The 24,627-nt window shown below is 43.5% G+C and overlaps 1 protein-coding gene across 45 annotated transcripts in view; it reads left to right on the forward strand.

The window, feature by feature from the left end:
- Positions 1-24,627, forward strand: part of KIAA1217 (KIAA1217 ortholog) — a 769,974-nt gene that overhangs the window by 641,342 nt on the left and 104,005 nt on the right. For 40 of the 45 annotated variants that reach the window (XM_067030413.1, XM_067030414.1, XM_067030417.1 and 37 more), the window contains 2 exons: positions 8,166-8,364; positions 12,430-12,523. In XM_067030413.1, coding sequence (XP_066886514.1) covers positions 8,166-8,364; positions 12,430-12,523 — 293 coding nt within the window. Of the gene's footprint in view, positions 1-8,165; positions 8,365-12,429; positions 12,524-23,282; positions 23,626-24,627 lie in introns of those variants that run through there. The other 5 variants (XM_067030420.1, XM_067030426.1, XM_067030429.1 and 2 more) reach the window with 2 other exon arrangements.

Genomic DNA, 24,627 nt, shown 5'->3' on the forward strand with positions numbered 1-24,627 from the left:
ATTAGCTGAAATCTGGGAAATTGGTAACAGCAGGGGTATCCCAGTCTATTCCCATGGAGACATCCATTAGATGTCCAGTTAATAAATGAAACACAATTAGCTACCATGAGTTCATGACCTACCTTTATTTTGTTCAAACTAGTGACTGAAAAAATTGGTTTTACTAATCTTTCAAACCATGTAGATTTCTGGATAATTAGAAACAATCAGTTATTCATTTTTGCTCACTTAATGGTAGAGAAATAGGTGCTATAACGTTGATTCAGTAAAAACATTCTTGTAAATCCAGTGATTTGAATTGTCTTTGGGCACAATGAAATGTGGATTATTTTTCCTCTTTTAAGGGCCCCAATCTTTCCTTCTACTGTTTCACTGTGACTACTGACATCCCAGAGCCAGGTGGATGGAAGAAGTAAAAAGCATTTAGATAGGAGAAAGAAAAGGCATTTTACTGATGTCATTAGGTGAATGATTCCTTAATGAATAGGTATGTACGAGCCAAAAAATGTGTTGTCAAAATTTTAAATTAACTTTTTTTAAGACTAGACATTAATAAAACCCCTTGATAATAATGGCAATAAAGAGTCCTTGTTGATTAAATAATCATCCTAAGATGGAGTTCAAGTTTTCACAATTATTTCCAACAGAACAATGCAAGCTAATGACAGCATAACTGACTTTCAATTATAATACAATTTCAATTATGATTAGCATACTTTCAGGATTTTCTTTCCCAAATGGAGAGCCTAGGTAAAGTAACAAAAGATTTATTCATTAAGCAAAGAAGAAAATCCTTCATTTTTTGACAAGCAAAAATAGGTAAAGCATAAATTGCTGTTCACACTGGATAAGACCATGTTTAACAGTAAGAATGTACATAGTGTTATATAGGGATTGGGTTCTTGGTAATTCTATGTTCGTTGTTTTACTATTTATGCTTATTATTATGTTTTGTCATTCTTTAATAAATTTTTATTTAAAAAAAAAAAAAATTACCCAGTTAACTGAATAGGAACCCTAATTGGCCAGTCTCTTTAGATCCGTGAGGGTCATCTTTTAAGATGATGAAATCAAAGCATGCTAATTTGAGAAAATATAAAATGTATAGAAAATCATGAAGAAAAGAACATCACCCAAGAACTTACCACCCAAAGACAACCTCTCTGGACATTCATCAGATAGGAAGACTTAACCATGAACCTGATGAAACCAGGGTTCAGGCCCCTATAAATAAATGATTTACTTTCATAATGAATTTTATGTTTCTAACTTCGTATTCTTATTCTAAAGGAGGTCCCTCAAAATTGTATTAAGCTTCAGGACCCACAGAACTTGGATCCATCACTGCCATTAAGGTGATTGATTTTTTAGCATCTAGTTCCTTTTTATTGTATAACATACTTTGCCACTTGACAAAATACAGATTTTTCTCTCATTGCCATTTTCTTTTAGAATTCCTTTTAATAACAGTGTAGTGTTCCAGTGAATGGATTTATTATATGAATTGATTTATTAAATGAATCCTCTAATGTTAGAATCCACTCTCCCTCCCCCCCTGCTTATTCTTAATAAAACGATGCTTTATTGAGCATCCTGGTGAGTATAACTTTGTGCATAAATGTGTAGAAGTTGAATTACTGGCTCAAACCATATGTGTATTTGGGGGGCTTTTGACTCATATTGACAAATAGCTCTTTGGAGAAGTGGTATCAACTTTCTTTCCCAACAGTGGTTTGTGAGGGAACTCATTTTCCCAGCTCGTCAGCACTGGTTTTTTTTTTTTTTTTTTTTTTTTTTTTTTGCGGTACGCGAGCCTCTCACTGTTGTGGCCTCTCCCGTTGCGGAGCACAGGCTCCAGACGCGCAGGCTCAGCGGCCATGGCTCACGGGCCCAGCCGCTCCGCGGCACATGGGATCCTCCCAGACCGGGGCACGAACCCGCGTGCCCTGCATCGGCAGGCGGATTCTCAACCACTGCGCCACCAGGGAAGCCCAGCACTGTTTGTTTTATTGTAAAAACTTTTGCTAATTTCATGGGTATAAAAAGCTATCTTATTATTTTAATATTTATGTTTTTCTTATTAAGGTGAAAATTGTTAGTTTTCCATCAGAAAGTACTCTGAGAGCTCTTTATATTTTTAGGGCATTAGCCATTTGCCAGTTACAATGTGTATTGATTCGCCTATTCTTAAACTGGATTTGGAGAAACGGAGGAAGTTAGGTCACTTGGAATTGTCACCATCATCTGCCTGCAGACAATGCCATTTAGGGGAAATTGTAGAAGGCATTCCAGAAGGCAAGCCTACGCCTGATTAGGTTGGTCACGTTACCGGGAGAATTGAATTCATTTCAACTAAAAGATATCTGAGCATCTATTATGTGCCTAACACTTTACTATCTATTACCCTTTGATGAATACAGCTAATTGTAATGCAGAATTTCGCAGAAATGCAAAAGCCATGCTTGCAATTTCAATAAGACATATTTGAGAAAAGTTCATCAATTCTTAATGGAAAAGTGTTGGCGGGGTGTTTGGGGAAGATGGCTGAGACATAGAGCACATGCTAAGCAGAGAAGTGGTGGGAAAGTCCCTCAGGTGGGTGGCACAGCGTGGACAGTGAGTGTGCTTCATAAAGTCACAGAGCAGCAAAACGTCCAGTACAACTATGATGTCCTAGGAATGTGGCGTGATTTGGGGTAATAAGGCAGCGACGGGAGGCTAAGGTCTGTTTTAGTTGGTTTGGGCGGCTGTGACAAATTACTGAAGACAGGGTGTCTCAAACAACAATGTATTTCCCACAGTTGCAGAGGCTGGGAAGTCCAAGGTCAAAGTGTCTGGGGAGGACCCACTTCCTGGTTTGCAGTTCGCCGTCATCTCATTGTATCCCCACAAGCCAGAGAGCAGAGATAGAAAAAAAACTCTCCCATGTCTATTCTTATAAGAGTGCTAATCCCATTGGGGAAGGGGCCCCACCCTCATGACCTAATTACCTCCCAGAGGCCCCACCTCCAAATGCCATCACAGTGGGGGTTAGGATTTTAACATGAATTTTGGAGGAACGTAAATATTCAGTTCTTAGCAAGGTCACACAGTGAAAATCCTTGCATGCCACATGAAGATAAAGAACATTTTAGAAGATGTCCTGCATTCTGGAATGGATTCTGAGATTCAGGAAATTATGAGGATGTGTAACACAATGTGACCTGCCAGATGCACTTAATTTTTTGCAGAATGTCACCAAGAGTTCCTGTGACAAACACACGTTCCATTTGCAGAGCCATTGAGATGGAAGAACCCAAGTGTTCAGGCTTCTCAGAAGGTCTGCGGGTGCTTTGAGGTTCCTTTCAACACTCTCGCTGTCAGGGCCCTGGGCCTTCCCCTACTCCCCCAGCATGTGCATTATTTCTAAGCACGTGTCATCATCTACTTCAGTTGACCTCAAGACAGGAATATTTTTTCCAAGCTGCCCCCGTCATGCTTCCACATCTTCAAGCAGATGGTCAGGCTAAAAGTGTGAGGCCAGGGCTTCCCTGGTGGCGCAGTGGTTGAGAATCCGCCTGCCGATGCAGGAGACACGGGTTCGTGCCCTGGTCCGGGAAGATCCCACATGCCGCGGAGCACCTAAGCCCGTGAGCCATGGCCGCTAGGCCTGCGCGTCCGGAGCCTGTGCTCCGCAACGGGAGAGGCCACAACAGTGAGAGGCCCGCATACCAAAAAAAAAAAATAAAAGTGTGAGGCCAGCTAAGATGGTCCAGAGAGGCCAGGTGGAGGAGACAGATGTGGCGAAATGCAAAATGCTAGAGGCTGTGCTCTTCCAGGGAGGGACTGTGGCTTCTGCGGATTGACAGAGTGGGATATATAAGTTAGTTAAGCCATTTTCCCGCCTGTAACTTGTGGCAAGTTACCTGGACCTTCTGAGCTTCCTTCTCCCTGTCTGTGAAATGGGGCCATAACACCGACCCCATCAGAGATGCTGATTCAATGAAATTACATGTGTACCGTTCCCGACACAGAGCAGACATCCTATAAATGCGTTTCCCATGTCCTCTTCCCTTCTTCATAAAAAGGGAGTTTATCATCTAAAGTCCTTCAGACTTCCTCTGAATCTGGAACAGCCGGCACTAACTCAGAGCGAGGGAAGGATGCCAGAGCGTGCTGAATCTCATCACCGTGCCAACAAAACGCCATCGTAGATTAAGAGAATTCCTTCTGAGTTTAAGCATTTCTAAATACCTTTCCTGAACTGAGAAGGCAGACTGAAGCAAGTGTAAAGAGACTATTCTCCTCTGTTTGTAAAGGCATCTTTTCCGTCTTCTTTGGGTTTTCATGGTCTGTAACTGGACTTGTGTACCCAGCTGGCAGCTGCGCCAGCCAGACCCTGAGGTAACTGTAGTTTAGGCCCAATTGTTTTTTTTCACTCAGAGCAGCCGACAAATTCTATTTCAAGCACACACATGTACAGAATGCAGATGTGGGAATGAAAACCAGGCCCTTCTGGGGAATGAGGCCGTGATATTTGACTGTAGTGAGGCCACTGGTGGCCCATGTACAGGGACCCCACCCAGGCATAGTTGGGGCTCAGACCTCAAGAGTGGTTTTGGCCTTCGGGTATGACATTAGCAGTCACATGGGCAGTCACCACATCTCCCGTTTGGGGCAAAGATGTTGCGCAATCTATGATCAGACGGGCTCGAAAGGCTTTTTCTGTACACTGAAAAACGTGTAACAGCGTGGGAGTTCTAGAAAACTAACTCTCTGAAGAAGGTGAATGTCATGCAAAAGGTCTGCTCCAATCAAGGAAATGGCCACTTCAGAATGTGGTTCTCATGTGTATCCAAACCAGCCACGAGATTCCTGGGCTGTTCACATCATGCAGCAAAAGCTCTTATAGCCCAGATGGATCCCCAAATAACATTCCTTTTGGATGACTAATAAATCATTCATTCATTCATTCAACAAATATTCTTTAAGAACCTACTATATCATTGGTAGTATCACAGGTACTAAGGATACCCTGTGACCATCAACAACAAAAAACATTTTTAAAGAAATCCCTGGCCGAATTCCCTGGCAGTCCCGTGGTTGGGACCCTGCTCTTTCGCTGCCGAGGATGCGGATTCAATCCCTGGCGGGGAACTAAGATTCCGCAAGCCGTGAGGTGCAGCCAATAAATATAAATACATAATAAAAAATTAAAAGGAGACAAGGGGAATTGGATATTTTTTTTTTTAAATCCCTGGCCTCATGAAGTTTCCATTTCAGCAGGAGAGACTGACAATAAACAGTAGTGATAACGAAAATATGAGTTAGGGTGTATAGTGAAAAACACTCAGCAAGAAAGTGAAGCAGGGCTGGGGTATGAAATATGAGACAGAGTGGGTGCTGAAATTTTGGAGAAGGTGGTGAGGGGAGGCCTCGCTGGGGAGCTGACTTTAATGAAAGACTTGATTGATGGTTTGGATAAATATAGACTTAGATCCAAAATATTTCCTCCCGGATTTTCGAGGCTGCGTCTCCATTGTCTTTGGTTTCTGGGCTGCTGTTAAGAAAGCGAATGCCCTTCTGACTCCTGCTTCTTCCTTTGGGACTTTTCTCCACACCCGCTGGGACCTTGTAGGAACCTGTTTTTCCCCTGCCATCTGGAACGTCTCAGTGACAAGCCTGAGGGTGTTGAGCGTTTCATCAACACTTTCGGTCTCCAACCTCATGTCCTTCAGTTTGGGGAGAAAAAAAACAAAATCTTACAATACTTTTGGGAAACTGCTCTGTTTTTCCTGACCTCCTCACCCAAATTCCCTTTATTACGAATTGAGAGGCTCTGAAGCAGTTCTCTCTTCTTCTCACCGGTTCTCACCTTTTCCCATCTCTTAGTCGTTCTGCAGCCCTTTTTTGAGATTTCGTCCACTTTTTCTTCTCCGTGAATTTGTCATTTCTGTTCTCGTGGTTCCCAGAGCTCGCTCTTGCTCTCCAAATTTCCCCTTTTCTTGGACTGTCTCATCTCTTCGGAGTTTCTGTTTTCTGTTTATTTCTCACACGAAGGAGGCTTTTTTTTTTTTTTTTTTTTTTTTTTTTTTGCGGTATGCGGGCCTCTCACTGTTGTGGCCTCTCCCGTTGCGGAGCACAGGCTCCGGACGCGCAGGCCTAGCGGCCATGGCTCACGGGCTTAGTTGCTCCGCGGCACGTGGGATCTTCCCGGACCAGGGCACGAACCCGTGTCTCCTGCATCGGCAGGCGGATTCTCAACCACTGCGCCACCAGGGAAGCCCAAAGGAGGCTTTTTGAAATGTCTGTTAACCCTTGCCAGTCTGTTCATGCGTAAGCGAGGCACGGTTGTACACGCTGGAAGCTTTTATATATGGCCCCAGGGTGCTTCACGATGGAAAGACCAGACAGAATCTAAACCTTACCCTCAAAAATCTTTTAGTCTCTTCTTGGAGGACAGTCAGCTTTCCTCCGGTTTCCTGACCAAGACGTCAGCCCTTTGCCAGAATTTTGTCAGAGGGCGCCTCACGCACCTTCCCCTGTGCCTTGTGACCCAGAAGCCAGTCCATTGGTTCAACCTCTTCAGTGGTGCTGCTGTGGCTTTGGGGAGTCGCTTGGCTGAATGGGGTAGACGGGGATGGAGGAAGCCTGCCGGACCATGACAAAGATTCAGCCGGCCCGCATGCTTCCCATTCACTCTGCGTTCTTAGCTTCAGAAGGACCTGGTGCCTCTTCTCCTGAACTTCCGTGGCCCTGCAGTTATGCAGAGTTCTGTGCTTGAAGACCTAGGTGTCAGCTTTCCCTCGTCTCCTGTTGTTCCCTCTCTCCTCCCCTTAATTCTTTGATATACGCTTGTTTAATTCTTCATTGTCATCTGAATGGAATTTCAGAAGGAGATGGACATACATTGGTTACAGGAACTGCCGTATTTAAGCACAAGTCACATTCTGTTCTGTTTGGAGTCTCTCCTGCCAAAAAGTACTCTCTTGGTACTGGGAGAGCACCTCAGGAGAGTCTCTCAAGGAGTAGGAATCAAACGAAATGTCAGGATCTTCCGTTCCGACGCAGTTATCTATCTCTGAACAACAGATGTCCCTAAACATAGTGACCTAAAACGACCACAGCTGTTCATTTGCTCATGATTCTGCCATTTGGGCCGTGTTTGGAGGGGGCATCTCATTTCTGTTTCACGGGACATCGGCCAGAACAGCTCTCCTGGGGCCGAGGGCTCCCCTCTCAAGGTGGTGTTACCCACATGACTGGCCAGTGGTCCTGGCTGGAGAATGAGCGCTCAGTGGGGCCGTCAGTCAAGGCTTCCGTTCTTCTTCGTGTGGCCTCGGTTGGGCTCCACGGAAGCTTGGTTCCATGAGGGCGCGTCCCAGACCACACTCACCAAGGGGGCAAGCTCTCTTGTGCAAACTCATATCGAGCTTCCATTTTGCATCACACTTGCTTGCTAGTGTCCCGTTGGCCAAAGCGGGTCACATGGCCAAGCCCGGTCTCCACATGGGAGGGGACACTGCACAGGGCCATGACGGCTGGGAGACATGGTTCATGGGGAGCCCCACGCCCCCTGGAAGTTTAAAATGCTATGATCCTGTGCTTGTGGTGTTCTTTGTGCAACTGACTTGTTCCATTTTCTTTCCGACACATTGGGGCACCAGACTCTTGTACTGTAGATATTTTCATTTGATACAAACATTCAATATGTATTAGAGCCACAGAAATATTGTAGCATTTCCCCTTAAAACGTTTCTGAATGGACATAAAGACATAACCTATGTCGTTTACCTATTGCTAGAATGATTGTGTTCCTGGTTAGTGAAAGACATGGGAAAAAATTCACCCTGTGGTGTCAAATTCCTCAATATACCTTTCAAGGGTATCGAGTATTGGCTTTTGCCTTAGGTTACCAAAGGTTAGCTTCTTGTCCTTTGGGTTTTAAAATAGTTGAAAATGAGCCTCTTTAACACCTGCCCGGACTCCAGAGAATAAAAGTGGGTATTTACATCATAACCAGAGAGTGCATTTCTTGGAAATTCCAAACACGGGTCTCTTGTGACGTGCTTTGCAAGCGTGTCCAGAGCATCCCTGCCTTTGGTAGGGCAGAAGTGGCTTAGCTTGTGCTGTGTGTTGCGTGAGTCTCGGTCTGTGACTGATAACTGTGTCCATCTTGCGTGCAGGGGTTCTTTATCTCCAGTATGGAGACGAAACCAAGCAGCTCAGAATGCCGAACGAAATTACAAGTGCAGACACAATCCGTGCTCTCTTCGTAAGTGCCTTTCCACAGCAGCTCACCATGAAAATGCTGGAGTCGCCCAGTGTCGCCATTTACATCAAAGATGAAAGCAGAAATGTCTATTATGAGTTAAATGATGTCAGGTAAGCAGCTACGTCGTTTGTTCATGTGCGTGTGTCCACCATCTTGCATTGACGGTTGGTAGCGACTCCTTATCTCTTTGTGTTCCAGTGAAGAAAGCACACCTGTTGTCCTGATGGGCAGGTGTATTTTACCCAGGTGTGAAACCACTGTCTGGTTTTCTAGAACTCATTGACAAGGTTTGGTTTACAAAAGTGAGGACAGACTTCTCCCACACAGATCTTTGCATGGTACATCTGAAAGGAACAGAAGAAATGAGCCAGTCTGCTATTTATCTAAGAGTTAGGGGAACTAAGGCCCAGAAAGATCATATGAGTTGAAGGTTATACTTACAGGTGGAACTTAACCAACTCCTTCTCAAGGGTTCTTGTCATCACAGACGGAGCCTGTGGACATTTTAGGTAATGGTCTCACTGGCTTATTCTTTATACGAACAAGTTAGACTAAAAGCAGTGGACTCTATGCTATTGTCCACAAGAAAGGAGGCTAAGAAGCATTCTCCTTTTCCGTTTCTTAAATAGTTGGCCTTTACTAAAGGATCCCACTTTTCTTGGTGAGCTTTCTCCTGGGCTCCTAGTAAAATGTCCTCTAAAACGAGGCTAAATGGAGTCATGCTGTGGCAGGTGGCACGGAAAGAGAAACATCTTTATCAACTGCAGTGGTGTTGTGCATAGAACAGAGGGACCATCGGAGCTCTTCTAGCCAAACAAGCCTGAGAAACAGGACTTAAATCAACACAAGCAAGCAGTCGCTAGTATAGCCGCTGAACATTCTAGAGCGGAAAAAATGATTGAGTGACTCAACCAGCCCTTTCATTTGATGGGACCAGAACCTCAGATGCATAAAAGTTAAGACTTACTCAAATCATGTAGCCAGTTAATTTCTAAGCCCAGACCCAATCCTGGCTGTCCATATTCTTGACCAAGAATTTTTTATTCCCTCAGAATATTCTCCCCTCAACTCATGTGGGCCCAAAGTTGGACTTCTGGATCCCTTCCCTGTGGGGATAGCAGACTTTCCTGTTTCTTCATCATGGAATTAATAGGAACTACTTTTTAACAATATGCCTTTAGTGCATAATAAATGTAAACTGATAAATATCTAACAGTGATCTGAAATGACATATTTAGGCATGTACCAAGGCATATGAGTAATTTAGAGCTTTCAAGGTTCGACACATGCCCTAAGGTATAGGTGCTCTATATCTGTTACCCAACCTTCCTGCTTTTTAAAAACATGTTTAAATATTCATGGGTTTCAGAAAATTCACGTTTGTTTTTTGAAATAAATTATTAATCAAGCGGTCACCAAAAGAATCCTGAATTTACAAAGCATAAACTTAAACGTGAAGTAATCACATGATATTTAGAGAGTATGTTCACAGTAATATAATCTCATGTAGTGTTTTAACATGGACAGCCATCTTCTTGAATTTCTGCATTTTGCAATGAGAGAACTTGAGGGATATGGTAATAATAAATACACATGAAACTACACAAAGCCACTTTTGATTGTGGAGCTCCAGGCTGATGAGATTATTGTCAGCAGTTGGACCCCACTGTCTTGCGGCCCGTGCAAGAATTTTTGTATTACAATGAGTCATGATTTTCTAGAGGCTTTCCCAAGCCTCAGAGTATAACTGCTAAGACTTTCTGCACACATTGTTTGGGAATGTCGTGACGTAGTCACAAAAAGAGAAATGGGAGGGACGACAAAGAGGAAAAGGTACCCCAAACTTCCAAACTGAGATGATCCTTCCTGATGCAAATTCAGTGGATAAAATATTGGATTGGCCAAAAAGTCCATTCGGGTTTTTCCGTAAGACGTTTTGGAAAACCTGAATGAACTTTTTGGCCAACCCAATAAATGGAAGCAGAGCTTGAGAATAGTGATGACTTTAAACAATAATAATTTTCCGTTAGTTTGTTTCTATTTGCAGAAGTGATGGTCTCCTTGATTCTTAGGCTGCGATACTGATAGCCTGATTTTTTAAAAATCTCATTTAAAGTGTTTAAGTGGAAAGTCATTGGTTTATAAATTTGCCTATAATTTTACTTTTCAGTGTTTTGATTTACATATGAAAAGTGGATCTAAAAATATTTAAGTGGATAAAATGTGTTTATGTGGTGATGATTATAATATTTATGTGAGACGATCACATGTATGTCCTTTCCAAAGAATTATTATTCTTTGCTTTTACGCGTAAAATGCCTCAAGTATATTTTATTTTATTTCATTTCACCATCAGCATTAAATAGAACCTCGCTCCTTGCAAGAAAAAAAAAAATGTAGCGTGTAGATTTTACCTGAAGACACTGGCTTTAGTCTTCTAAACCCAGAGACAAATTTCATTTCACATCCAGTATTTTTGAATACTGGTATATTTGTTAATATATTGTTAATATATTAATATATTGTTATCTCATATATTGTTAATAATATATTGTGACAGTATATTTGTTATATATATTGTATATTTGTTAAACATTTGGCTCTTTCATCATGGTGCTGTGTTCTCCATCTTCTCCTTAGGGAAATGCTACAGAGAGTTTAGGCTGAAATTCTGTGTTGTAAATGTTGCCGTGGTGAACGCAAGCTGGGCCTTTACTGTTGGTTCATCTTGGATGAACATGTTTCTAAATTAATAAATCAACCTCCTGTGTTTTAAATACCTTCAGTCCCACACTAAGTTTTTTTTCATGGCTCAAGTAAGGTGTTCAGTTTCTTTACATCGTCCCTTGGGACTTTGCCCCCCCCGCCTCCCAGCCACAGGGTGAGTTCCTGCAGTGAATCCCCACATCCTTTCCTTCCGCAGCCTCCTCCCCTCCTAGCAACGTAGTCCCTTCTGATAACAAGGACCGCACGCCTCCTCTTAAGCGGACTTCTAATGGGCTGCTTGAAATTTGGGGCAACCTTGAAAGCTGGGGCTAGTCATTGCTTTAAAGCAACCACTGATGGGTATTTGATGGAGGGAAGCAAGCCTCGTCCAAGGATGCTCCACTTCGTTGAAAACAGAAACACAACCCAATAACCCCAATGATTGCGATCAGCCCCCGAAACACGTGGCTGCAGCTGGAGGAAGGGAGCGCGTCTTCCTGCACAGGGTTCCCTGAGCTCACCGCGCTGGCTGGCCCTGGCAGGAATCTCAGTGTGGACGGGGCTAAGCGTTCCTGGGGGTGGCCCTTCTGCTGATGAAAGCCGCAGAGGGAGGGCGAAGGACTTTGTAGACATTCCGAAGCTCTTGAATGATTTTGCGGTGGGCTCTTAGCGAATTGTGGTTCTGTCCCTTGCAGCAGTACGGGTGACTCCAGGGTTCCGAGTGGGTTCAGAGGGAGAGACGGACCCGTGGAAGAATTTATCCGCTGCTTTTCCTGTAATTCAACTTGTATGTAGAGCAGTATTTTAAAAAATCCACTCTGGAGAGAAGAATCTAATAAAATTTTTAAATGCCTTCCAAAAAAACAAAAAAATCCACTATGGAAGAAAAAAAAGGCATCGTAAAGATACTAGTTTTGATCTTTGTGGTACTTTTTTTTTTTTTTTCTGTACTGCAAATACATTTTCTTTCCCTTGCTTAAGGTGTTTGAAGGGGAAAAAAGCATTTTTCCTTTGCATGTATTCGTGAGATAAGCAGAAAACCAAATGTCTGGGAAAAGTAAACAATCAAATATTTAAATATTAACCAAATCCCTTTGAATGTATGGTAAATATGGGAGCTTTATTGTTTCTTCAAGTGTTAGCTTTCATTGCCCAGAATCTTGAAAGAAGGTTTATGCTACCCGATATTTACGGGTGGAGAGCTACAGGGAAAGAATAATACTTTCCTGAGGAACCAAAAAAAAAAAAAAAAAAAATAGGAAAGGAAAGAAAAGCCGAAGTCATTTTTCTCCTTTGCCTTATTTATTTTTGCCTATTTTTATGGTAAAAGAACTTTTTGCCTGGTTGATTGCACCCAAGGGCTAGATTGTCTGTGGATGTCTTTTACCTGATTCTTATGGGCAGACGAAGGAAATGGCCAAAATAAGGCTCCTTTCTTCTGCCATAGTTATTGATGTGTTTGATTCCAGGAACATTCAGGACAGATCCCTTCTCAAAGTGTACAACAAGGATCCTTCCCACGCATTCAACCACACACCGAAAACTGTGAACGGAGACGTGAGGGTAAGTGTCCCTGTTCTATTTTTACTTTAATTCTGTGGGTTGAACCATCCCTCCTTCTGGCGTGTGGTCCCTGTGTAATCACACCCAAACACCACATTTGGGGGGTTCTTACTGCTCTTCTTGTCTGATAACTCATTATTTGTTCATTGGTAGAGAAATCAGATTTCCTGATCATTTGGAGTAAAGGGATTGAAACAGGGCTTCACACATCGTAATTCATCTCTAAGCATGGACTTTGCTTGTGTCCTTACTCCAGGGGGTTCCTGAAAATCTGTACATGAAAGGGTTCTTGGTCCATAATACATTAACTTACTCAGAGGATCTCTTGCTGTTTTTTCTCCAGTTAAAAACAAGACTAACATACCACCAACAACAGAGCCCGTGCACAACTGCATGTAGAATCTATTAATATCCTTATATCTGCTATTCCAAGTCCTAGCAACCTAATTAAATTATGCACCTCCTAATTCAGGACTGTTTGCTGTTAGAACAGCAAATAGTGTTAAATATTATCAAATGTCACCTGAATTGTGTTGAGGGCAAAGTACAAAAATCTGCGTGCTTTGTGAGCTAAAAGATTTAGATCACCGTAGAAGATTATCCAAACATTCAAAGCACACAGGGATATTTTGAAGAATAAAGAACAGGGAAACTGAAAAGACAGATTGTAAAATCACACTAATGCACGTCCATTAGAAAGGGGTTGGGTTTCTAACAGTAGCGCTACATTCCTCTGCAGTAAAAATGAGAAGAAAGAAGGATTAACTTCTCCAGATGCACCCTCCCCCTGCCCCACACAAATGTAGAAGGCGCCTCGCCATTTTATGTCATCCTTTCTGAGGATTAGCACTGGATGCTGAAAAGAGTCTAACTAGAAGAAAAGTAAATGAGTAGGTTCTATTGCCAAAGAAACCCAGGCACTGTCTGTCCTAGAGTTGCCGTAGTGTTCTTCAAGGTCTTTGCTTCCTGACCGGGGGTATTAGTTTTTCTACTGCTGCTGTAACAAATTATCACATATTTAGTGGCTTAAAATGACACAGATTTACTACCTGACAGTTCTAGAGGTCAGAAGTCCGACATAACCCCAGTGGACTAAAATCAAGAGGTCACTGGCATTCCTTTCCAGAAGCTTGGAGACAATATGTTTCCTTTTCTTTCTCCAGCTTCTAGAAGCCACCCCCATTCCTCATCTTGTAGCCCTTTTCCTCCATCTTTAACCCCAGCCAAATAGCATCTTTCTGACCCTGCTTCCCTCATCACACCCCCAGCGCCCCCTCTTCCTCCGTTAAGCGCACTTGTGATAACATTGGACCCAATATTCCAGAATAATCTCCTTGTTTCAGGGTCAGCTGATGGGCCACCTTCGTCCCCGTCTCCGTGTGGTCACGGGTTCTGGGGACCAGGACGAAGGCATCTTTGTTCTACCTACCACACGGGGTCTGTGAGTTTAGGACCAAGAGGCCAGGAGGTAAAATAGAAAGTGCTGGGAGAATTTCCAGGTCATTCTGGGCTGGAAGATGAGGGGTGACATTGTAGGATCAGAGCCTACACGCTTTGGGAGGAAGAGGCCTCTTACATTCTCCATGGCTGCTTTTTTATGTCAGAAATAGTCTGTGATTTGAAGTGGAGGCTGTGCTGCTGCTTCAGGAAAGCTAGGATTGGGAGGTTTGTTTTTAGGCATTACACTTTCAGCATAAACCAGCACTACGTGAAGACCGATGGAACCACGCTATTCACGAAGCCTGCGCTGAATATCATGGTACGCTTTGCTTTCCATGACCTCATTCTTCTATTTCTCAGTGACATTCTTAAGAGTCCTTGCTCCCTTGGAGATCCTTACTTTTTGAGACATCTAGCCTTCAAAGTTTCATGAGTTTCAGAGTTCTGTTTTTGCTACGTGCAGCCCACACAGGGGCCCCAGAATCGCCTCTGAAAATCTTGTTTATGGCTGGGGAGGACGCCTGTTTTTAACTCTTTAGCAGATGTGCTATCTCCATAAGGAGCAGCAGTGAGCGCAGAGAAAGTCAAGCGTTAACCATCTGGACAGAGCCTATGAGGATTCAGAACTTTGGCTCTGGGTTTCAGTAGAGTTGTTCAGTTTTTACTTTTATTATTATTTTTTTTTTTGCGGTATGCGGGCCCCTCACTGTTGTGGCCTCTCCCGTTGCGGAGCACAGGCTCCGGACGCGCAGGCGCAGCGGCCACGGCTCACGGGCCCAGCCGCTCCGCGGCACGTGGGATCCTCCGGGACCGGGGCGCGAACCCGCGTCCCCTGCATCGGCAGGCGGACTCCCAACCACCGCGCCACCGCGGAAGCCCTCAGTTTTTACTTTTAGACGAGACCCTTGTGGGCCACTTTCCGAGTGGCCCACAGCCTGCTTTAGGCAGCCGTGTTCTCCGGAGGAAAGTCCAACTCTTCGCCCTAGAGGAGGAGAAACGAACGTTCACCATCCAACCCACAGAAAAAGCTTTCAGGTTTCAGTGAAGACGACTTAGAAATGAGAAATAGAACGCAGTTTTAAAACCAACTCGGTGTGATGGTGCCTGCAGTTTGCAGCTTGGCCCCTCTTGATGGATTCCAGAAGCTAAAAGACCTGGAATTCCTTCTGCCTCACCTTTTGGCTCTGGGGCTTGGAATTCTGTCTCCTTCTTGATGAAGGCGGCTGCCTTGGTATTAAAGGAAAGGAAGCTTTGTTGAGTCCTGCCAGGGACGCAGCTGCATAAGCCCATCGCTCATGGTAAAGAGCAGAAATAGAGAACAGAGCAAGGATCAACTGCTGTAGACTAAACCAAGCTGCGTGGTGGGCGGAGAGCTCCATCTCCTCGTATGTTTGCGGTGCGCACGCGGCCGGGAAGGGATTTGAAGGTAACTGCTCACCGGAGGCACTTGTGCAGCCCTGCGCCTGATGTCACCGGTCTTCGTCCAGCAGCCTCCAGAGGCAGCCTGGGCCAGACCTCCCCGCCGCCCACTCGTTACCAATACACGTGCGTGTCTCGGAAAACACGGGTGGGACCAGGCAGAGGTACAACAGCGGCAACGCCAGCACTTTGTGGTGGCCTCGGAGACTTTCCTTAGACAATGAATTTAATATGTTGCCTGCGAGAGAAGAGAAAATGTGAGACTCCGGATCCAAAACGGTCAGTTATCCAGAGCACTGATGGTAGTGGTGTTAGTCATGAAGCGTGCAAAGCTAAAGTATTAACGCCGAGGTTTGGGGCCTTAGGGCGTGCATGGAATAGATGTTTGGTGGGGAAGATACGCGTCGAGTTGTTCATCGAGCATCTAGCTGAGCATTTTTTAAATTGATTTATTTTTTTAATTGAAGTATAGTTGATATACAGTATTGTGTTAGTTTCAGGTGTACAGCAAAGGGGTTCAGTTACTTTTTTCAGATTATATTCTATTATAGGCTATTACAAGATATTGAACATAGTTCCCTGTGCTATGCAGTAAATCCTTATTGCTTATCTATCTTATGTATTAGTAGTTTGTGTCTATTAATCCCATACTCCTAATTTGTCCCTCCCTCTTCCCTCCCTCTCCCGTTTGGTAAACATGTGTTTGTTTTCTATGTCTGTGAGTCTGTTTCTGTTTTGTATATAGATTCATTTGTAATATTTTTAGATTCCATATAAGTGATATCATATAGTATTTGTCTTTCTCTGTCTGACTTCACTAAGTATAATATTCTCTAGGTCGATCCATGTTGCTGCAAATGACAATATTTCATTCTTTTTATGGAAGAGTAATATTTCATTGTGTGTGTATGTATATATATGTATGTATGTATGTATATATATGTATGTATGTATATACTCACATACATACACACACACCTCATCTTCTTAAGCCAGTCATTGGTTAATGGGCACTTGGGTTGCTTCCATGTCTTGGCTATCGTAAATAGCTCTGCTGTGAACACTGGGGTGCATGGATCTTTTCAATTTAGCGTTTTCGTTTCTTCCTGAGCTGAGCATTTTTGAAGCTAGTCTATCCAATGAGACTTGTGGTTCTCTGCTGGCACTGAGCATCCCCTGATTCTTTACATGTAGGTGCAAATCACCCGGATCTAAATGAATCGCCTGGCTTTTGTTTCATCACATTAGACAGTAGCTTTGATAATTAAGTTCCCAAGGGGCTGAGCTCACCACATGGAACGGGCCCTTTTGCCAAAATTACATATGTACCCATGGGTTCATAATTCACACTTGTACCACTCAGAAGATGGGCTATTCCCTTCCGTGGCTCTCAGAGGGCACCGGGGACTTCCTGTTCACCACACCTAGTGGCCTTTTCACAGTTTTCAGGCTTTTCCACCTTCTTGTGTGCTTTGAGATTACTTCCCAAGGTTCTTCGCTTCAGTCACTCAGTTCTCTCCTTCCTATATGTCTTGAATTTTTACTTGCATGTAAGACAGCCTCCACATTTGCATAGAGAATGCATTCCCCAGCATCTTAAATTACTTCCTGAAGGCCAACTCACTTACTGCCCCCCAGACCTCTTCTATCTGACCTCTGCATTTCACTGTGATGCGTGGTCTCCTTAGAAACCTTGGCTTACACTGCCATCTCTAAATCCCTTGCCTACATGCAGACACACCCCAGCCTCCTTCATTGACTAACTCTTCTTCTTTCTCTTTCCCTCTACCTGGTCTTCAGAGCCTTCAAGCAGGCTTCACCTGTGTGTGTGTGTGTGTGTGTGTGTGTGTGTTTTAATTTGCATGTTTTCTTTCATCTGCACCTTTTCACTTGTCGTTTTTGTCTTACTACTGATTTAACCATTAGGTCAATGTAGGTGACCCTTAAAACTCTGCCATGTCTCTGGAGTTCAAGACCAATGTTCAACTTTCAAGTGGTTGTCTCCACATGGATATTCTTCCAGTGTTTCCAGTGTATCCTGTCGAAGAAAAAAATCCTAATCTTTTTTGTTAGCCCCAAGCCTTTTCCTCCTTGTTTTTCTGTCTTTGTGAATGAGTACATGACTGCTCGTGGTGTGTATTTGTGTGCCTGTGCCTGTGTGTTTTGAAGGGGGAGAGAGAAGAGATTTAAGAAGTCGAGTTATCCGTGAGTCTTTAACAGCCTAAATCTGGTTTCTCACCCCATCCCACCAGTCCCCAGAGCCCATCCATTTCACTCTGCAAGGACTCTTACGCACCACCCTGCCGCCCTGGCCTGCACCATCACTGCTCACGGTAGCTAACGTTTTTTGTGCATTCATGAAGCACGTTGACGGGTAATTTCAGGTAAATCCTCAAGGCACCATTTTGAGGCAGGTATTGGTACAAGCCCTTGTATTTATAGCTCCGAAAACAGTTGCTTAGGTCTGTTGAAGACAGCTGCCCAAGGCCACACAGCAAGAGAGTGCAGAGCTGAGGTCTGAATCCAGGCAGCTTGGCTGCAGATCCCAGGCTCTTAGCAGCACCGCTCTGATGCTGTAGTTCTGGCGTTCTTTATTTTTCTATCAGTCGGTCACGCAACAGCCTTTAACCGGTCTCCCCAGCTCTTTTTACTCTAGTCAATCAGCTATTTGCCGATTCAGGTCCCTGAGTGCAACTTGCCATTGTGCAAAGAATAGCACAGGATGCTGGTCGATATCATCTCCATCCCAACAGCCAACCTGAGCCCCCTCAGTTCTTGCTCCGAGTCTCTGAAATGCACTGTCCTTCCCCACATACAGTAAATCCCCTATATACAAATGAGTTCCGTCCTGAGAGCAAGTTCGTTAAGTGCAATTTGTTCGTTAAGTCCAACCTAGTTAGCCTAAGTACCCAAGTAACACAATGAGCTGTGTATAGTACGGTACCAGCTACATCGCCACTGCTTTTATGCTTGCTTCAGGACATCCCAGGCTTGAAAGAAAGATACTGATTACTGTACTCTATACAGTATATAGTGTACAGTAAAGTACACAAAAGCACAGCCATTTGTAAGGGATGCACGCACCTGACAGTGTGTGCCAGACACGGGAATTAACTTATGTGATTGGACATGCAAACGCACGTTCATATCTCTGCAAGTTCGCAACTTGAAGGTTCATATGTAGGGGACTTACTATCTATACCTTCCGAAATTCCACGCATCAAACATACTACAAGACAATTGCTCAGTTATGTCGACAAGCTGCTGGCATGAAAAAAGGGTGGGAGGGGACACTGTTCTATTTCTCAGGTCTCTTCTATCCCCTAACAGCCAAAGGCCATGTGTGCACCATGTTTGGATCCTGATTGGAACAAACCGGCTGTAAAAGACATCTCTGAAGCCATTTGGGAAATTTGAACATGTGTTAGGAATCGGATGATGTTAAGGGATAACCAGTAATTCTGTTGGGTATGATAATGGCTTGGTAGTTATGTTTTTAAAAATGAGACACACTGGGCTTCCCTGGTGGCGCAGTGGTTGAGAGTCCGCCTGCCGATGCAGGGGACGCGGGTTCGTGCCCGGGTCCGGGAGGATCCCACGTGCCGCGGAGCGGCTGGGCCCGTGAGCCATGGCCGCTGCGCCTGCGCGTCCGGAGCCTGTGCTCCGCAATGGGAGAGGCCACAACAGTGAGAGGCCCGCGTACTGCAAAAAAAAAGAGAGACACACTAAGTATTTACAGGCTAAAACGGCATGACTGCTGGGGTTTGCTTTAAAATGCTCTGGCAAAACAAACCCAAGAAGTGGCCGTTGAAACAAAATTGGTAGAATGTTGAAAAATGTCAGAGCTGGATGATGGGAGTTCATTATATTATTTTCTCTACTTATTTTATGGTGGAAATGCCCATAATAAAATATGAAAAAGTACAAACTTGCTCTTAGAGGCCAAATAAAAGACCGCCTACTCTATGCAGCCTTTCTTGTCAGATCTAATCTCTCCTTTTGGGGGAGGCATGCTATACGTTCTCCTGGTGTTTTCATCCTTTAGCTGCGTGCTTATCTTCTCGCACAAGACTGTAAGTTCTCCGAGGGCACACGCCAGCTCATGTTCGTCTCCGAAAGCCAGTCTTGGTGCCTCATACGCGGCGAGTGTAAATGCTTGTTAAGCAGATGCTCTGAGTGCTAGAATCATGGTGCTACGACTTGTGCATTATTCATTTTCCGTCATTAATGAGAACCCACTGCAAAAATATCTCTCTGTTCTCATCACCAGAAATAGTTGTGCTCCTCCTGGTTTATTTTTATCATATGGACACTTTGAATCTTGTAAGTGATCATTTTCCCTCTTTGTGTTGCTACTCTAAAGCTTAGAATTAAATTCCTGGCTCACCCACAGCGAGCGTACAGGCATTTACAGCGTGAGTGTTGGTGCTGTGCTGGCTTCGTGCCTGGCCTCTATTTTTAATTTTCCTACTTTCATCTTCTTTCTGTCATACATTTCAGTTTGACTTTTGCGGGGGGTACCAAATTGGAATGATCTCTGTGAACTCTATTAATTTCCTTGTGGAATCAGCCGGGTTACAAGTAGGTAACCATTCAGTTGGGACTTCCCTGGCGGCCCAGTGGTTAGGGCTCGGCGCTTTCATTGCTGAGGGCGCGGGTTCAGTCCCCGGGCGGGGAACTAAGATCCTGGAAGCCGCGTGCTGCAGCCAAAAATAAATTAATTAACTTAATTAAATTTTCTTTTAAGAAGTAGTATTCATTCTATACCATTGTGTTTCTAGATACGATAATAGACCTTCTTGTGTCCACGTAGAAGGCAGCGTGTTAAGTCATCAACTCTACAAAGCATGTGAACTGACTCAGTTTTTACAGATGATAAAATTGAGGCCAGTGACGTCTTTTCCAGGCCCGAATAGCTGGTATATGTCAGACATGGGATTTGAACCCAGTTCTTTCTGACTCTTTGTACTCAGCCCACAGCCTCCCTTCCTTGACATTCCATTCAGGTTTTGCAAGTTTTGAAATGATGCTCTTGACAAGATTTTAGAACAGGGAAAATATCCTTTTTAAATATTTGTCTCACTTCTTAGTTCTATTATGTGTCTATTTCCTGGCATCTTTTTATATTGAACATGCTCCATTCTATTCTATTCTGACTGGGCTAAAAGGATATCCCACCAAAAAAGAAAAAAGAAAAAATGGAGAAAGAATAGAAGAAAGAGAAAGAAGAAGTATGTACCGTTTAGTATGTATGTCTGAAATGGCCCTTCCACAGAGCTCAGAGCCCTCTTTTCTACAGGGCAGTGCTCTGGTTGAGAAGAAGTGTTTGGGATTTGGGGAAGGATGAAGTAATCCTACAGAAATGGAAGACAGGAGAATCCCTTAGAAATAGAAGTTTCAGAAACCACTCCTACCTGATTTTCTTTCATTCACTCAAGATCCTCCTTGACCCGGCCACCCTGGTGTCCCCCTCACTCACACAATGGCAGTGATATTAATAACTAACAGTCATGAAACACTCTGCGCCAAGTACTGTGCTGAGAGTTAATCACTCCCATTTGTTCAAAACAACCCAGTGTGAGAGGAACTCTTATGACCCCCTGTTTCGGATGTGGAGACTGCAGATCAGAGAGGTTAGGGAACTTGCTCAAAGCCACACAGCTCATCAGAGATGGAGCTAGATTCGGAGCCAGACGGCCAGCTCCAGAACTGACCTTCTTACCACTACAGTGCTCACTACTGTCCTTCCCACACTACTGTCTTCAACATCGATGTCCACGGGCCACCCGTTTTTTTTAATTATGTAAGTTTCAGGTGGGCGGCATCTGTATAGACTCCAGAGCAATCACTACCGCACATCTAGTTTCCATCCATTATCATACAGTTGATCCTCTTCACCCATTTCACCCTTCCCCCAACGTCCTTTCCCCCTAATAACCACCCAACTGTTCTCTGTATCTGTGAGTTTGTTTTTGTTTTATCTTGTTTGTTCACTGATTTTGGTGTTCTGTTTTTGTTTAGACTCCACATATGAGTGAAATCATATGGTATTGGTCTTTCTCTGTCTGACTTATTTCACTTAGTGTAATACCCTCCTGGTCCATTCATGTTGTTGCAAACAGCAGGGTTTCATTCTTTTTTATGGCTGAGTAGTATTCCATTGTATGTATGTATGTTTGTGCATATGTACATTTCACATATGTTTATGCATGTGTACAACTCACAGCTTCATCCACTAATGGACACTTAGGTTGTTTCCATATCTTGGCTATTGTAAATAGTGCTGCAGTGAACATGGAGGTGCAGATATCTTTTCAAATTAGTGTTCTTGTGTTCTTTGGATAAATACCCATAAGTAGACTAGCTGGGTCATATGGCAGTTCTATTCTTATTTTTTTGAGGAATCTCCATACTGTCTTCCATTGTGGCCGCACAATTTACAATCCTACCAGCAGTGTGCGAGGGTTCCCTTTTCTCCACATCACGTGCTGCCCATTTCTGAAGACCTAACTCGACAGCCACTGTCTTCTTCAAGCCTTTCCTTACTCCTCTCGTCTCCAAGCCTCACTCACTACTGTACCTTCTCTGATTCCGTAGAACCTCACCTGCCCCCCCCCCGCCTCTGATCCTGTCTGCATTGTAGTTATTGATGTACACATCTTAAGTTCTGTTCTAAACTCCAGGCTTCAGGGGGCAAAGCCTCTATTCCATTCATCTTCACACTCTCTGTTTCCCTGAGAAAATGTCCTGCTTTGAGGAAATTCTCATTAAACGTCTGGTTGGAAAAGGGGCTCATGTCAGCACTTTTCATATCACAGACTTTTAGTTAATAGCTTCTCTGCTAAGACCAGTACAGTGATTTGCACGTGTAAACATTTGAGATTTACAGCACATCCCCTTGTTTATCCCAGGAATAATTACTGACCAAAATGAGAACTAAGAATGCCTATTCTAACAAACTTACCCATCCTATAAATATAATTTTATCACAGTTAATTACCCTATAATTTAAGATGAGAGTAACAGATTTGTCAGATGAAACTAAGTGATTGTCAGAAATGCACACCTACCTGCATTTTATTTTCAAGAGTTAAATTCACCCATGGTAGAAAGTAAGCAAATCTCTGGATAACGAATTAAATAAGACAGATCTTGGTTTATTGTATTTATAACTCAGCAGGACAGATCTTGCTTTTAGACTGCATGGGAATCAGTATTTCAAATACCTCCAAACTTATCAAGTAGGGGTGATGATTTTGGAACAGTTAACCTACTTCCGCTAACCCAACCGTTATGCATTGAGTCCCTCCGGTAGTTCAGGCTCTTGTACAAGACTCCGAAGATATAACAGTGACCAAGTATGGTAACTGCCCTCACAGATCTTCCAGTCTAGTAGAAGATCAGAAAGTCAATGATCAATAATGATACAGACATCTGTAATTGTCACATCCGTTCCAGGCTATGTGCCGTCTTGCCTTCACCCTATTATTTGCTGGAGTTAACACTATGGAGCTGGCTTTCGAGGGATGCACCTCATTTTGCGCCTTTCATGACTTGTCTTTCTCACAGGCAAAAAGATGTTTCTGTTGCAGTTGGTAAGGAATTACTCTTACTGAAATGAATAGCTGGGCAAACACATTTTAATACAGTGGCTATCCAGAGCAAGGTATTTTCTTCCTTCCTCCCCACTTCCAGCTTTATTTTTTAAGACGCAAGAAAGAGTAATATACGCATATCTGATAAGCAGCTTCCAAGTGTTACAAATCTCATCTTTCCTGCTGTGTGGCTGCTTGCTTTTCCTTGAACTTTTTTTTTTTTTGGTCGTTGAGAGGTTATGACAACATGAGCCATATTGTATTTATAAACATCACGTGTTCCCTTGATATGGCTTGCCGTTCCTGCCAGACGGGACACATGGAAGAAACATTTCTTGTTAACTCAGCATTGGTTTTTAGTTATGCTGATTTCCGGGACAGGAAAAATGCCTTCCTACTCAGATTTAACTTTCACAGAGGAGAAACAAAACCTCTGAATGTCCGTGAAATAGTTTTAACAAGGGTGGATACAGCTCCTTTAAACCACATATTTTGACTAAAACTTCCTTCTGTAAAAAACCCAAGCCTTGCATTTAGTTAACCATCAAGACAGGCAGGGCTGGAAGCGTTTGAGAGATGGGTGGTTTCAGGGTCTCTGCACGTCTAGAAAGTTTCTTCTAGAAGAGAACGGTTCGTGGAAGATGTAAGGTAAGAACTGTGCCTTTATACCAAAATAGGATTTTCAGAATTTTTTGGTGCTGCTGTAGCACACTTACCTCCATTTGAGTTAACTTTTCTGTATTCAAGTTCAATGCAATGTGGAATTTAAATGCTAGGTTTTTATTTTAACTTCTTGCACACTGCTTAGAAGGAAGCTTCTTTGTTATTGGCATTAGTCTGTTTTTTAAAATCCACTTAAGTTACCTTTTCGCAGGCTGCAGGTTTGTAGTTCCTGTTGTTTTTGGGGTCTGTCCTCAGTGGCTAAAGTTGGTTCAGTGGCTTGTGTAGGTTTCCTGGTGGAGGGGACTGGTGCCTGTGTTCTGCTGGTTGAGGCTGGATCTTGTCTTTCTGGTGGGCAGGTCCACGTCTGGTGGTGTGTTTTGGGGTGTCTGTGGCCTTATTATGATTTTAGGCAGCCTCTCTGCTAATGGGTGGGGGTTGTGTTCCTGTCTTGCTAGTTGTTTGGCATGGGGTGTCTAGCGCTGTAGCCTGCTGGTCGTTGAGTGAGGCTGGGTGTTGGCGTTGAGATGGAGATCTCTGGGAGATTTTCGCCATTTGATAGTACATGGAGCTGGGAGGGCTCTTGTGGACCAGTGTCCTGAACCTGGCTCTCCCACCACTGGGCTGTCTCTAACCTATAATCTCATGATCTAGTTTCTGTTTAACCTTATAATTTAGAGAAGGATTTCAAGTGTCAACCTTGTTTGCTAGTACAGATCTCATTGATGTATGTGTTTTGTGACAATTTTCAGTGTTTTCACAAAGGTATTTGACTTGCCTTCGGTTTCCGAGACAAATGAAAATTTGAAGGCGTGGTACAAACTGGGGGGAGCCGAGGGAGGATTAGTATGCTTCTTTCAACATTCAGGGGCAATGTTATTTGTTGTATTTTCCTTGTGAACATCACTTTACATTTTAAAATATAAAGTGCTTTTTTATCTGGGTTTTAAAAAATTCTTTATGAAATATCCACTTAAGCTTTATGTATAA

This window comes from Kogia breviceps, chromosome 3 (assembly GCF_026419965.1).
Source record: "Kogia breviceps isolate mKogBre1 chromosome 3, mKogBre1 haplotype 1, whole genome shotgun sequence".
In the NCBI taxonomy this organism is placed as follows: domain Eukaryota; kingdom Metazoa; phylum Chordata; class Mammalia; order Artiodactyla; family Physeteridae; genus Kogia; species Kogia breviceps.